At 37.4% G+C, this 15410-nt stretch overlaps 1 protein-coding gene across 1 annotated transcript; it reads right to left on the reverse strand.

Moving 5' to 3' along the window:
• Positions 1-750: 750 nt before the first annotated feature.
• Positions 751-1689, reverse strand: LOC123936033 (olfactory receptor 2L13-like). Its single transcript, XM_045996825.1, has one exon. The coding sequence runs from the start codon at positions 1687-1689 to the stop codon at positions 751-753; it is 939 nt and encodes a 312-aa protein (XP_045852781.1).
• Between the last annotated feature and the right edge of the window lie 13721 nt (positions 1690-15410).

Genomic DNA, 15410 nt, shown 5'->3' on the forward strand with positions numbered 1-15410 from the left:
GTTTGTCTTGCTTGTTACTTCACATCCTACTACCCATATTTTATACATCACAAATATATTTTTATATACCATATATACTTTTTTGAAGGATTTTATTTATTTATTTGACAGAGAGAGAGAGCGATCACAAATAGGCAGAGAGGCAGGCAGAGAGAGAGGGGGAAGCAGGCTCCCTGCCAAACAGAGAACCTGATGCAGGGCTCCATCTCAGGACCCTGAGATCATGACCTGAGCTGAAGGCAGAGGCTTAATACACTGAACCACTCAGGCGCCCCTACCATATATACTTTTAAACATTTTTTGAATGCCTAGGCTTGTGCTAACATAGCAACCATTGGCCTCATCTGACTATTAGGCACTTAAGATGCGTATAGTCAAAATTGCAATGTGTTCTAATTACAAAATACACAAAAGATTATGAAAACTTAAACTGAAAACAAAATAAAAGATCTCATTAATAAATTTATGTTGATTAAATATAAAAAATCATATCATGTCCATATAAGTAGAAATATGCACAAACATAGCATATAATATAGTATATGTCATTAATATCATTGTTAATTTCAGTGTTAATTTTAATTTTTCAAATTAAATCAATATATTACTTAAACCAATTTCACTTATCAAATGTGGCTGCTACAAATGTTTAAATTACTTGTAGCTCACATTATATTTCTATTAGGTAGTGCTGCTCTGGGGTGTTCTAATTAACCTGGAAAATGAAAATAAGAGAAAGGACAGCCATGATTATTCTTTCTTGGTAGAGAATATTCCAAACTCTCTTGTCATGGCCCCTAGGACTTCCTTATTCCTCAGACTGTAGATAAGGGGATTGAGCATAGGGGTGAGTATGGTGTAGAAGACTGCCAGAATCTTATCTTCTGCTGGTGACCGAAAATTCCTGGGCCGAAGGTAGGTGTAGACAAAAGGTGCATAGTAAAATGTCACTACAGTTAAATGTGTTGAACAGGTGGTGAAGGCCTTTTTTCTTCCTTCCTTTGAGCGCATGTGGTAAATAGCAAAAAGAACCCGTCCATAGGAAGCAGTAATGCCAAGGAAAGGAAAGAGGAGAAACAGATTTGTACTCACAAAAACCATGTACTCATAGACCCAGGTGTCTATACAGGCCAAAGACAACATAGCTGGTACATCACAGAAGAAGTGATCAATGGCCCTGGACTGGCAGTAAGGAATATGGAGGGCATAGACAGTGTGTGCCAAGGAGTTGATAGACCCCAAAATCCAAGATCCTATGATCATTTTCTCACACATCATTTTACTCATACGGATGGGATAATGGAGGGGATGGCAGATGGCCACATAACGGTCATAGGCCATGGACAACAAGAGTAAACCTTCAGAACATGCCATGGTCAGGAAGAAGAAGCTTTGCACCCCACATTCCAGGAAGGAGATACGTTTCTGGCCGGACAGGAAGTTGAATGCCATCTTTGGGACAGTGGTGGTGATATACATTAGGTCCATGAGGGACAGCTGGCTGAGGAGAAAGTACATTGGTGTGTGAAGCCGGGGATCTAAGCGTATGAGGTGAATCATGGTTGAGTTACCCACTGAGGCAAGAATGAATATGAAGAGGATAAGAAACAAGAGAAGCAGGCCAGTTTTATTGGAGGGAAACAACCCCAACAAAATGAAATCATCTGAAGTTTGGTTCCATTTCTCCATGAAACTGTACTGTTTTAATTCCTTTGAAAGAAAAAGACAAAAACAAAGCACAAAACAAAAAATAGACAAAAGAGGGTTAGAAAAGGGAACTCTTATTTTGCGAATGTTTGTTTAGAATGAATTGTCTTGTTTTCAATACTGCAGCTTCCATAGAATCAAGTTTAATATCTGAATTGAACGCTCCCTTCCAATTTTCTTTGGTAAGCACTACAACAAGTGATCTTAAGTATAAAATCTAGTATTACAGCCAACAAAAAATAAACCGCATAACTAAAATCTTATTCTCTCTATAACTCTTGGCTATGCACATCTCTCAGAATTTACACAATGTCATAGGAATCTCTGTTTCCTAGTGTCTCTCAACTTAACACAGCATATTTACGGTAATAACTGGATTATGTGACTCAAAATCTTTGCATATGCTAAATTCTAAGTCCTCTATTATGTAGCTCTCTACTACATCATTAATTCCTGGTCTTTTCCAAATGACACTACTGCAGCCAGGAAAATGTTCATACTCTACCTCTGATATTCTTTTTATTTCTGTGCCTTCCTTAAAAAGATGTCCACCACCTAAAGTCGCTAGCCTTGAACTATAAAGATTTTGTAGACTTTGTGAGATGCACACTAATTGTAAAGTTTTTGAATATTCTCTCTTCTGTTAATGATCTTTACATTTTTCAAAGCTCTACAGAATCCAAAGTCAAATGCACAGATTTTCATTCCTAATTTTCTTTTCTTGAATAATTATTACTCTTTTATAAAAGACCTGTCTTAATTCCAGATCTTGGACTAGGTCAAGGCATTGTAGTATTAGAGAAGATACTTTTTCCCTTTTTCTGTACTTTAGTTTCTATACAGTAGATGGAAGCATAGCCAATCAATTGAAAAGCTCTTCCAGAGACACAGGTAGAAGCAGGAAAATACTCTTGAATTGTAGTTTAAACATTTGTAATTACCCTCATTGGGCTTAGAAGTGGCAATATTAGCCTGCTGATGGGTATTAAGGAGGGCACATATTGCATGGAGCACTGGGTGTTATATGCAAACAATGAATTATGTAACACTACATCAAAAACTAATGATGTACTGTATGGTGATAGCATATTTTAATATTATATTATTTATACTTAATATTTTAATGACATACATTTTTGGGGTGTTTAATTCCATCTTAAAATCTGGGAACAGTTTTAGTACCTTAAAACATTACTGTGGAAATTAAAAATACTGTAAAATCACAACTCTGTGAACACAAATCCACAAAGAAAACAAAAGGGTTTGAACTAAGGAAAAAAAAAAGAATGGCAATATTAATATCCTGTATTAATTATTTAGACCAATCAAGAAAACATTTCTTTTTTAACTTTTTTTAAAGATTTTTTTTATTTATTTGACAGACAGAAATCACAGGTAGGCAGAGAGGCAGCCAGAGAGAAAGGAATGGAAGCAGACTCCTTGCTGAGCAGAGAGCCCGACACGGAGCTCGATCCCAGGACCCTGGGATCATGACCTGAGCCGAAGGAAGAGGTTTTAACCCACTGAGCCACCCAGGCGCCCCAAGAAAACATTTCTTTTCTGGAAAATTTTTCTAGCTTCTAATGTCCACTCCTCTCATTGAAAATTTTTATGTGTAACTCAATATTTTATAAGTTTTTATATTCTCTTTGTCAACTAAATTCTGGGAGTTTATTCTATTTTTTTTAAATTTAATTTAGTGTAATTAATGTTTTATTTACATATAATGTGTTATTTGCTTCAGGGTACAGTTTTTTTTTTTCCTTTTCTTCATTCATTCTCCCAAACATTGCATAAACTATGATTGTGGCTCTTATACTTCCTATATATGTTTTTATTTCTTCCTTTATCTAGATTTGATGTGATAGGGGACTTTCTGCTCTCTGTGAGTTCCTTTTTCTGAGGGAGACACCTGATGCCCTGTTACATACAAGAGTGGAGTAATATTGAGTTACAGATTTTTCAACAGTAAAGAAAATGAATTAATAATTTGCTATAATTATTTGCATCTTATGAACTTAAGTCAAATGTCACCTTATATAGTATTGGTTAATCATGAGTAAAAGTGTGAAAAAAACTTGTAATAGAGAAATGGGAACACATTTTTATAGTTCAATTGTTGACACAGGCTAACAAGTTATACATAGTAACATAAGAGGTGAAACTTATCATTGGACATGGGTGTTAGATGGAATCATTGATGTCCTTTGCTTTTTATAACTTTCTAAAAATAAAAACTGATGACCCAACATATAAGTCTAAAAAAGTACAGCCACCATAATTATAAAACATGCATTCTCTCCAACAACGTTCACTAAGTTGTTTTTTTTTAATTTATTTTCAGCATAAAAGTATTCATTGTTTTTGAAACACACCTAGAGCTCCATGCAATATGTACCCTCCCTATTACCCACCACCTGGTTCCCCAACCTCCCACCCCCCGCCCCTTCAAAATCCTCAGGTTGTTTTTCAGAGTCCATAGTCTCTCATGGTTCACCTCCCCTTCCAATTTCCCTCAACTCCCTTCTCCTCTCCATCTCCTCATGTCGTCCATGTTCTCTGTTATGCTCCACAAATAAGTGAAACCATATGATAATTGACTCTCTCTGCTTGACCTCTTTCACTCAGCATAATCTCTTCCAGTCACATCCATGTTGCTGCAAAAGATGAGTATTCATCCTTTCTGATGGAGGCATAATACTCCATCGTGTATATGAACCACATCTTCCTTATCCATTCATCCATTTAAGGGCATCTTGGTTCTTTCCACATTTTGGCGACCGTGGCCATTAGTGCTGACACCAGGTTTTTGAAGTACAGGGTATTAGGACATTTGTATAGGAAATATCAGACCATCGAAGGACTTAGATTTTGTTCTGGGTGACATGAGAAGTCAGTGAGAGTAGTGTAATTTTATCTACATTTCTAAAAGTAATGCAAGATGCTCTGGGTGAGTGGGGATTTGCAAGGAGTGCAGGAGACTAGCGATAAAGGAAACAACATTTCCAGAAGTAGAATATGGTAGCATTTCCATATGGTGGTATTGGTTATTCACAGGGGTTAGACTCTACCTATTTAATGTTGATGCTTCTTCTAGTGACAGTTAAATTCAATGATAAATGCACATACACTGAGATATACCATGGTTTTGAGTGCAGGATGCCTAGCAAACATTTACCTGTTATGACCTGTTATGTCTAACCTGTTATGACCTTCAACAGGGTGCTGATACAGAAACATCAGTAAAATGGTTGCATATTCAATAATTTGTTCATGTCCATCTCCATCACCTGACCTTTGAGCTTGTACCTTTATGCTGGTGATTATTTTAATTTTAAATAGAAACTCATAAGGCCTGGACAAATCAGGAGCATTGATCACCCATTTGGGGGATAGTATTTGATGAACATTCTTTCTTTATGGTCTCATACTGCAACTACTTCATAATGCCTCAAAACATGTTATTTGCCTGATGAAATGAACCAAAATTTGTCTTAGATCTCAATTAGTATAATCTTTCATACTTTGAAAAGGTGACCAGATCACTTCACAAATCAACCTTTAGAATATGTGGCCTGAAAATAAGGAGAAAATAGGCTTTGAGGTACTTTCCTCCTTTCTTTGTTTAGTTAAAATTTAGGGAAGAAATGCATCAACCAGTTCTCCCAGGAGGTGTGTTTCCAATAACAAGTACTGAACAGGTAGAGCAGATGTTTATGTATTCCACCAGTCAATTTGTAAGGAGATATGTATGCATTTTGATTTTCTGTTGCATAGAGTTCAGAATGTCATAAAGATTCTTTAATGATCGCTGCAATCATTATTATGTATCCCAATTGACAATGGGCATCTTGTCAGGCAATGGAAACCTATAGTTACTTTCAGGATCCTGTACATCTGGGACTTAAAGATTTCAGCACATGGCACATAGAAGCTAGAGTCCAGCTATTTTCATTGAGACCAAACAGATTTCTTTGCTGGGCTTGGGAGCATACTTAATTCACTGGAATCACATGAAACACCACTCCATTTACATTATGGCTTAAAGAGTATTGTTCTTATAGCTACAAATTGAGTCTACCTTGAATGTTTCCCATGATCATCTTAAGAAGTACATTGCTGGCTTTTATATAGTTAAAAGGAAAAAAAATCCTCAACTTACAGGACTTCTATATGTAAATGTGCCTATCCCCAATCCTAAATTCACTTACAAAAGTTACACTCCAAGCACACTTTAAAAGTTTTGTAGACAATCAGCCCAAGACCAATAATCAAATTGTTAATTCGAGCCTCAGTTAATTCAGTCCCATCAATGTTATAGGATGCCTATGAAGATGGAATTAAGTGAGTTCTGTGTGTTTGACACATAGTCACTTTTCAATAGGTGCCTATCTCCTTTGTCTATTTCATATCTGAACCATTGAGAAGCTTCAGCTCCAGATAAGTCAAATGACTTAATTAAGATCACAAACACCACTCCAGGGCTACATATTGCATAATTATATCAGGGTCTCCTTATCTTTCTCTTTCCCCTCTCCTCTTCTCTCCCCCACTCTCTCTTTACATTTTAAGTTCACTCTTAGCTTTTCCAGTTGTTTATTGAACTTCCTTTTCTTTACACAGTAAAAATTGTTTCTCTAATCTCCAAAATATTTCCCTGGGTATATGTAACACAAATCAACTTGATTCAGTAGTATTACTATGACTCACCTTGTCTGACGTTCTGGAGTTCGTATTTTGGCAGAGGATATCTTTATATTGAAACGAGTGCCTGTTAACAGTCCACTGAGTCATTAAAAATATTTAAGCACCAAACTTTGCTGATATGGTCACTCAGACTATGCCACAAGATCATGTTCCTGATCACTAGGTTCTGCATCAGATCAAAATTCTCTAACAGTGAAGGACTTTTCTACATCTGCTAAAATTAAGAGAGGGAAATTACCAAGGACACTTTGTAACATCAGTCACTCACTTCCATTGCTCATCAGTCTCTTTGGTGTAAAACCAATAGCCAGCCACATTTACAGTCCTGTTGCACAGATCTTGTTGGAATCAGAAATTAACTTACACTTCCCTAGTGAAACTTCCCCCGCCTTTCACATGTAATAATTAATTAAAACATCTTCCTGTCCTATTACCTTGTCCAGTGAAAGCAGACTAAGACATTTCACACCTAAACCTCGCAGGTTCTACTGTTGGAAGATGGAAGGATGAGTTGCTATATTTTATATGCAAAGCCTTACATCACCAAGCCTCAGATATTCCTCATTCTCCTGTAATTGATCCCCAATGTCCAAGTCCACAAGGGCCAAAATCTTAGGAAATTCACATGACTTTGCTTATTTAGAGATCCACTCAGTTCTGCATATAGATAGAATGAAGTAATCAACACAATCAATGCAGTTGCATTCTGCTGATCAGAATTAGACTGAAAAGGGATGCATTTGATTATTCTATAACATTATTTGAGAACTATAAGAGAGGCCAGATAATGCTTTCTGAACTTTTGTAAGTAGGAGAACTAAGTATTAAAGAGATGCAGGAAGTGGGGTACCTGGGTGGCATAGTAGGTTAAGCATCTGCCTTTGACTCAGGTCATGTTCTCAGAGTCCTGGGATGGAGACTCTTGTCCAGCTCCCTGCTTAACAGGGAGTCTGCTTCTTCCTCTCCATCTGTCCCTCCTCCAGTCATTCTCTCTTTCTCTCCCCCCATCTCTCTCAAATGAATAAATAAAATAATTTAATAATGAATGTATAATTGCTGAGATAAATAATAACAGAACTAGTATAAGGACAGTCTCTTACCCTCTGTTTGCTGAGATGCAGAATTATGGGTGAACATGAATAAATGAAATAATGCTTTTCAAAACACTTTCTTCTGTTTGTAGAGGTATAAGACAGTTGATCCATGAACACATTAATCTGGCCAGGTGTCTACTGAAGTGGCAAGTTATTTCTTAGAGACATTGCAATAAAATAAGCACTTATACACAGAGAGAAAAGTTTATCCTAGAAGACACCACTGATTAGAAATTGGACTGGTGAAAATCACTTAAAATTCTAGTTTGTTGTGAAGTTTTAAATTGGTTCTAGTCGATATTCTAATAAATAAGCAGGGAATATATGTTAAATGTTTAAAAGTACCTGCTGCAAAGGATAGGTACAATAGATTTTAGGACCTCATATTCTATTCAATTCACAGATTTATAACTCAAAGAAGTGTGGACTAAAAGTAATTTTGAACTCTTGCTTTTATTTAAAATGGGGCAAATCGCCTAGTAAAAGGTGGAAGTGTTTTTTAGCAAGATATTAGTAAATAAATATCAGTATCCATATTTTTTTAAAAAAATATTTATTTTTTAATATATTTTCAGTGTTCCAGAATTCACTGTTTATGCAGCACACCCAGTACTCCATGTAATACGTGCCCTACGCAATACCCACCACCAGGCTCACACCCCCTGACCCTCCCAAACCCAAAGATTGTTTTTAAGTGTCCATAGTCTCTCATGGTTTGTCTCCCCCTCCAGTTTGCCACAACTCACCTCTCTCCATCTCCCCATGTCCTCCGTGTTATTTCTTATGCTCCACAAATAAGCAAACATATGATTGATGCTCTCTGCTTGACTTATTTCACTCAGCATAATCTCTTTCAGTCCCATCAATTTTGATACAAAATTTGGGTATTCATTCTTTCTGATAGAGGCATAATACTCCATAGTGTATATGGACCACGTCCATTCATCCATTGAAGGGCATCATGGTTCTTTCCACTGTTTGGCGACTGTGGCCATTGCTGCTATGAACACTGGGGTACAGATGGCCCTTCTTTTCACTACATCTGTATCTTTGGGGTAAATGCCCAGTGCTGCAGTTGCCAGATCATAGGGAAGCTCTTTTTTTTTTTTTTTTTTTAATTTCTTAAGGAAACTCCACAATGTTTTCCAAAGTGGTTGCACCAACTTGCATTCCCACCAACAGTGGAAGAGGGTTCCCCTTTCAGCACATCCTCTCCCACACACGTTTTTTCCTGTCTTGTTAATTTTGTCCATTCTAACTGGTATAAGGTGATATCTCAATGTGGTTTTGATTTGAAACTCCCTGGTGGCTAGTGATGATGAACTTTTATTCATGTGTCTGTTAGCCATTTGTATATCTTCATTGGAGAAGTGTCTGTTCATATCTTCTGCCCAGATTTCGACATGATCACCTGTTTTTTGGGTGTTGTGTTGGAGAAGTTCTTTATAGATCCTGGATATCAGCCCTTTGTCTGTGTTGTCATTTGTGAATATCTTCTCCCATTCCATGGGTTGCTTCTCTGTTTTGTTGCCTGTTTCCTTTGCTGTGCAGAAGTTTTTTATCTTGATGAAATCCCAAAAATTCATTTTTGTTTTTGTTTCCTTTGTCTTTGGCGACATACCTTGAAAGAAGTTACTATGGGTGATGTCGAGGTGGTTACTACCTATGTTCTCTTCTAGGATTCTGATGGCTTGATACCTCATGCTGAGGTCTTTGATCCATTTCAAGTTTATCTTTAAAGTATGGTGTAAGAGAATGATTGAGTTTCTTTCTTCTACACATAGCTGTCCAATTTTCCCAGCACCATTTACTGAAGAGACTGGCTTTTTTGCACTGCATATTTTTTCCTGCTTTGTCAAAGATTATTTGACCATAGAGTTGATGGTCCATATCTGGGCTCTCTACTCCGTTCCACTGGCCTATGTGTCTGTTTTTGCTCAAGTACCATGCTGTCTTGGTGATCATACCTTTGCAGTAAAACTTGAAATCAGGCAACGTGATACCCCCAGTTTTGTTTTTCTTTTTCAAGATTTCCTTAGCAATTCGGGGTCTCTTCTGATTCCATACAAATTTTACGATTGTTTTCCCCAGCTCTTTGAAAATGTTCTATGTGTGTGTGTGTGTATGTGTGTGTGTGTGTGTGTGTGTGTGTGTGCTTGTATGTGTGTGTGTGTGTGAGAGAGAGACAGAGAGAGAGAGATGGCAAATATGATGAAATACAAAAGTGGAGAAATTAATTACACTGCTTTATATTTGATGATGGGATAAGTTATAGACACATACATTTTGGTTGTTACCTTCTTTTATTAAAATATTAATGTTCCCCTCTCTTTTGTTGTTGTGCTCTTTGTTTCTTTCTGGCTGAAACTGCAAATCAGATAAGCCCCACTCTCAAACTGTTATAAGACACACAAAAATCAATTTAAATAAATTAAACATGGCTGGAGAAATGTCAGAACCTTGCTGACAAAACTTACTTTTCATTTATGAACATATTTTTTAAGTTGGTTCCTCTGCAATATCACAATGTAGACATATTTTCTGCAGGATTACACCAAACTGTTAATACATATTGCATATTCTCGAACTTAGATAGGAAAAGGAAATAAATATACTAAGAGAACACAATCAGAATTGAAATTACCCTGCCACTAACTGTATTAGTGTTCCCTACTACTGATGCATATAATTAGTTTTTTTTTTTCCTTTGACAATGCATGAAATGAAACTGCTCTTCCCCAAATCCACTCCTTCTTTGTGCACAGGACTCATTCCTTCTCACCACATCTTCTTTCCATTTCCATCTTTGCTGTGTCACTGTCATGTGTAATGACAGTAAAGATTTGGATCTTGCCCTTCAAACTCATAAAAACTGGAAACACTGAGCAGATATTTTTTTTTAATTTCTTTTCAGCATAAGAGAATTCATTGGTTTTGCACCACAGCGAGTGCTCCATGCAATATATGCCCTCCCTATTAGCCTCCACCTGGTTCGCCAACCTCCCACCCCTTGCCCCTTCAAAACCCTCAGGTTAGTTTTCAGAGTCCATAGTCTCTCATGATTCATCCCCCCTTCCAATTTCCCTCAACTCCCTTCTCCTCTCCATCTCCCCATGTCCTCCATGTTCTTCGTTATGCTCCACAAATAAGTGAGACCATATGATACTTGACTCTCTCTGCTTGACTAATTTCGCTCAGCATAATCTCTTCCAGTCCCGTCCATGTTGCTACAAAAGTTGGGTATTCAGCCTTTCTGATGGAGGCATAATATTCCATTTAGTATATGGACCACATCTTCCTTATCCATTCATCCGTTGAAGGGCATCTAGGCTCTTTCCACAGTTTGGCGACTGTGGCCATTACTGCAATAAACATTGGGGTACAGATGGCTCTTCATTTCACTACATCTGCATCTTTGGGGTAAATACCCAGCAGTGCTGTTGTTGGATCATATGGAAGCTCTATTTTTAATTTCTTGAGGAATCTCCACATTGTTATCCAAAGTGGCTGCATCAACTTGCATTCCCATCAAGAGTGTAAGAGGGTTCCCCTTTCTCCACATCCTCTCCAACACACGTTGTTTCCTGTCTTGCTAATTTTGGCCATTCTAACTGGTGTCATGTGGTATCTCAATTTGCTTATAATTTGAATCTCACTGATGGCTAGTGATGATGAAAATTTTTTCATGTGGCTGATAGCCATTTGTGTGTATTCATTGTAGAAGTGTTTGTTCATATCTTCTGCCCATTTTTTGATAGGGTTATCTGTTTTTTGTGTGTTGAGTTTGAGGAGTTCTTTATAGATCCTGGGTATCAACCTTTTGTCTGTACTGTCATTTGCAAATATCTTCTCCCATTCCGTGGGTTGCCTCTTCATTTTGTTGACTGTTTCCTTTGCTGTGCAGAAGCTTTTGAACTTGATGAAGTCCCAAAAGTTCATTTTCACTTTTGTTTCCTTTGCCTTCAGAGACATATCTTAAAAGAAGTTGCTATGGCTGATGTGGAAGAGGTTACTACCTATGTTCTCCTCTAGGATTCAGATGTATTCCTTTCACGTTGAGGTCTTTTACCCATTTCGAGTAGATCTTTGTGTACAGTGTAAGAGAATGGTCGAGTTTCATTCTTCTACATATCGCTGTCCACTTTTCCCAGCAACATTTATTGAAGAGACTGTCTTTTTTCCATTGTATATTTTTTCCTGTTTTGTCAAAGATTATTTGACCATAGAGTTGAGGGTCCATATCTGGGCTCTCTACTCTGTTCCACTGGTCTATGTGTCTGTTTTTATGCCAGTACCACACTGTCTTGGTGATCACAGCTTTGTAATAAAACTTGAAATCAGGTAACGTGATGCCGCCATTTTGTTTTTGTTTTTCAACATTTCCTTTGCAATTTGGGGTCTCTTCTGATTCCATACAAATTTTAGGATTATTTGCTCGAGCTCTTTGAAAAATACCAGTGGAATTTTGATCGAAATGGCATTAAAAGTCTAGATTGCTCTAGGCAGTATAGACATTTTAACAATGTTTATTCTTCTGATCCAAGAGGATGGAACGGTCTTCCATCTTTTTGTGTCTTCTTCAATTCCTTTCATGAGTGTTCTGTAGTTACTCGTTTAGTTCCTTTACCTCTTTGGTTAGGTTTATTCCCAGGTATCTTATGGTTCTTGGTGCTATAGTAAATGGAACCCATTCTCTAATTTCCCATTTCTGTGTTTTCATTGTTAGTGTATAGAGAGCCACTGATTTCTGTACATTGACTTTGTATCCTTCCATGTTACTGAATTGCTGTATGAGTTCTAGTATTTTGGGGGTGGAGTCTTTGGAATTTTCCATATAAAGAATCATGTCATCTATGAAGAGAGAGAGTTTGGCTTCTTCATTGCCAATTTGGATACCTTTTATTTCTCTTTGTTGTCTGATTGCCCTTGCTAGGACTTCTAATACTATGTTGAACAAGAGTGGTGAATGTGGGCAACCTTGTTGTGTTCCTGATCTGAACGGGATGGCTGCAGTCTTTTTCCCATTGAGGATTATATTTGCTGTGGGTCTTTCATAGACAGATTTTATGAAGTTCAGGAATGTTCTCTCTATCCCTATACTTTGAATCATTTTAATCAGGAACGGATGCTGGATTTTTTCAAATGCTTTTTCTGCATCAATTGAGAGGACCATTTGGTTCTTCTCTCTTCTCTTAGTGGTTTGTTCTGTCACATTGATTGATTTGCGAATGTTGAACCATCCTTGCAACCCAGTGATGAATCCCACCTGGTCATGGTGGATAATCTTTTTAATGTGCTGCTGGATCCTGCTTGCTAGGACCTTGTTGAGAATCTTACCATCCATATTCATCCGTGATATTGGTCTGAAATTCTCGATTTTTTTAGTGTCTTTGCCTGGTTTGGGGATCAGGGTAATGCAGTCTTCATAAAAAGAGTCTGGAAGTTTTCCATCTGCTTCAATTTTTTGAAATAGCTTCAGAGAATTGGTGTTATTTCTTCTTTGAAAGTTTGGTAGAAATCCCTAAGGAATCCTTCATGTCATGGGCTTTTGTTTTTTGGGAGGTTTTTGATCACTGCTTCAATGTCGTTAGTAGATATTGGAATATTCATGTTGTCAATTTTGTCCTCGTTCAATTTTGGGAGTTTATAGTATTCCAGGAATGCCTCCATTTCATCTAGGTTGCTTAGCTTTTTGGCATATAACTGTTGGTAATAATTTCTGATGATTGTTTCTATTTCCTTGGTGTTCGTTGTGATCTCTCCCTTTTCATTCATAATTTTATTAATTTGGGCTTTCTCTCTTTTCTTTTGGATTAGCGTGGGCAATGGTTAATCGATCTTTTTGATTCTCTCAAAAAAAAAAAAGCTTCTAGTTTCATTGATACGTTCTACTGTATCTCTGGTGTCTACCTCATTGATCTCTGCTCTAATCTTGATGATTTCCCTTCTTGCGTGTGGAATTGAGTTGATTTGTTGTTGATTCTCCAATTCTCTAGGGTATAGAGACAGCCTGTGTATTTTGGATTTTTCAATGTTTTTGAGGGAGATTTGGATGGCTATTTATTTCTCCATTATAAATGCCTTTTTTGTATCCCATAGGTTTTGGACCGAAGTGTCTTCATTTTCATTGGTTTCCATGAATTGTTTAAGTTCATCTTTGATCTCCTGGTTGATCCAAGCATTCTAAAGCAAGGTGGTCTTTAGCTTCCAGGTGTTTGAGTTCCTTCCAAACTTTTCATTGTGATTGAGTTCCAGTTCCAAACCTTGTGATCTGAGAATATGCAGGGAATAATGTCAGTCTTTTGGTATCGGTTGTGTCCTGTTTGTGAGCCAGTATATGGTCTATTCTGGAGAAGGTTCCATGTGCACTTGGGAAGAATGAGTATTCTGTTGGTTTAGCGTGGAATGTTCTGTATATATCTATGTGGTCCATCTGGTCTAATGTTTCATTGAAATCTCTTATTTCTTTATTAATTTTCTGCTTCAATGATCTGTCTATTACTGAGAGAGGCATATTAAAATCTCCTACTATTAATGTATTCATATCAATATAACTCTTTATCTTGATTAATAGTATTTTTATGTAATTGGCTGCTCCCATATTGGGGGTGTAGATATTTACAATTGTTAGATCGTATTGGTGGATAGTCCCTTTAAGAATGATGTAGTGTGCAATTGCAGGTTCATAGGGAAGCTCTATTCTTAATTTCTTCAGGAATCTCCACACTGTTCTCCAAAGTGGCTGCACTACCTTGCATTCCCACCAACAGTGGAAGAGGGTTCCCCTTTCTCCACATCCTCTCCAACATACGTTGTTTCCTGTCTTGTTAATTTTGGCCATTCTAACTGGTGTCAGGTGGTATATCAATGTGGTTTTAATTTGAATCTCCCTGATGGCTAGTGATGATGAACATACGATACAGATGTAGTGAAAAAAAGGGCCATCTGTACCCCAATGTTTATTGCAGCAATGGCTACGGTCGCCAAACTGTGGAAAGAACCAAGATGCCCTTCAACCGATGAATGGATAAGGAAGATGTGGTCCATATACACAATGGAGTATTATGCCTCCATCAGAAAGGATGAATACCCAACTTTTGTAGCAACATGGACGAGACTGGAAGAAATTATGCTGAGCGAAATAAGTCAAGCAGAGAGAGTCAAGTATCATATGGTCTCACTTATTTGTGGAGCATAACAAATAACATGGAGGACATGGGGAGATGGAGATGAGAGGGAGTTGAGGTAAATTGGAAGGGGAGAGGAACCATGAGAGACTATGGACTCTGAAAAACAACCAGAGGGTTTTGAAGGGGCGGGGGGGGTGGGAGGTTGAGGAACCAGGTGGTGGGTAATAGGGAGGGCACGTACTGCATGGCGCACTGGGTGCATTGCCAAAACAATGAACACTGTCATGCTGTAAATAAACAAATAAAATAAAATAAAATAAAAAGTAAAGAGCTTGAGAAAAAAATAATAATGTCATCCTAAAATCTCTGAAATACTTTGCATTGCCAAGACAAATCATACAAATATCAAGCCTTCTACAAAAGTATGTTAATTATTCCTTCCTATCTTTACAAGAAAATACCCAGAAACTAAAGAAAGACAATTATGAAACAGCAAGAAGGCAGGAAAAAAGCTGCAGACCATTAAAGAATGCTGAATCCTCTCTGAGTGTTCTGTGTTTGCATTCCTGGGTGCCATGGGGAGGCCCATGGTGAGAAGAAGCAGGAGCTTAAACAATATTTCATATTGATGAAAACAACCTTTCTTAATGTTGCTGGATGGTAGTATTAAAGACAGTAAATGCCACACCTATTGCTCAGTAGCAATTTATGCAAAGCACATTGTAAGTTACCCATTTACATTATCTTATACAATCTTATAATAACTCTTGTT

The sequence above is a fragment of the Meles meles genome, unplaced genomic scaffold (assembly GCF_922984935.1).
Source record: "Meles meles unplaced genomic scaffold, mMelMel3.1 paternal haplotype, whole genome shotgun sequence".
In the NCBI taxonomy this organism is placed as follows: Eukaryota; Metazoa; Chordata; class Mammalia; order Carnivora; family Mustelidae; genus Meles; species Meles meles.

Coding starts and splice junctions, on each gene's coding strand:
- LOC123936033 (XM_045996825.1), bottom strand. CDS start 1,689: ATGGAGAAATGGAACCAAACTTCAGATGATTTCATTTTGTTGGGGTTG.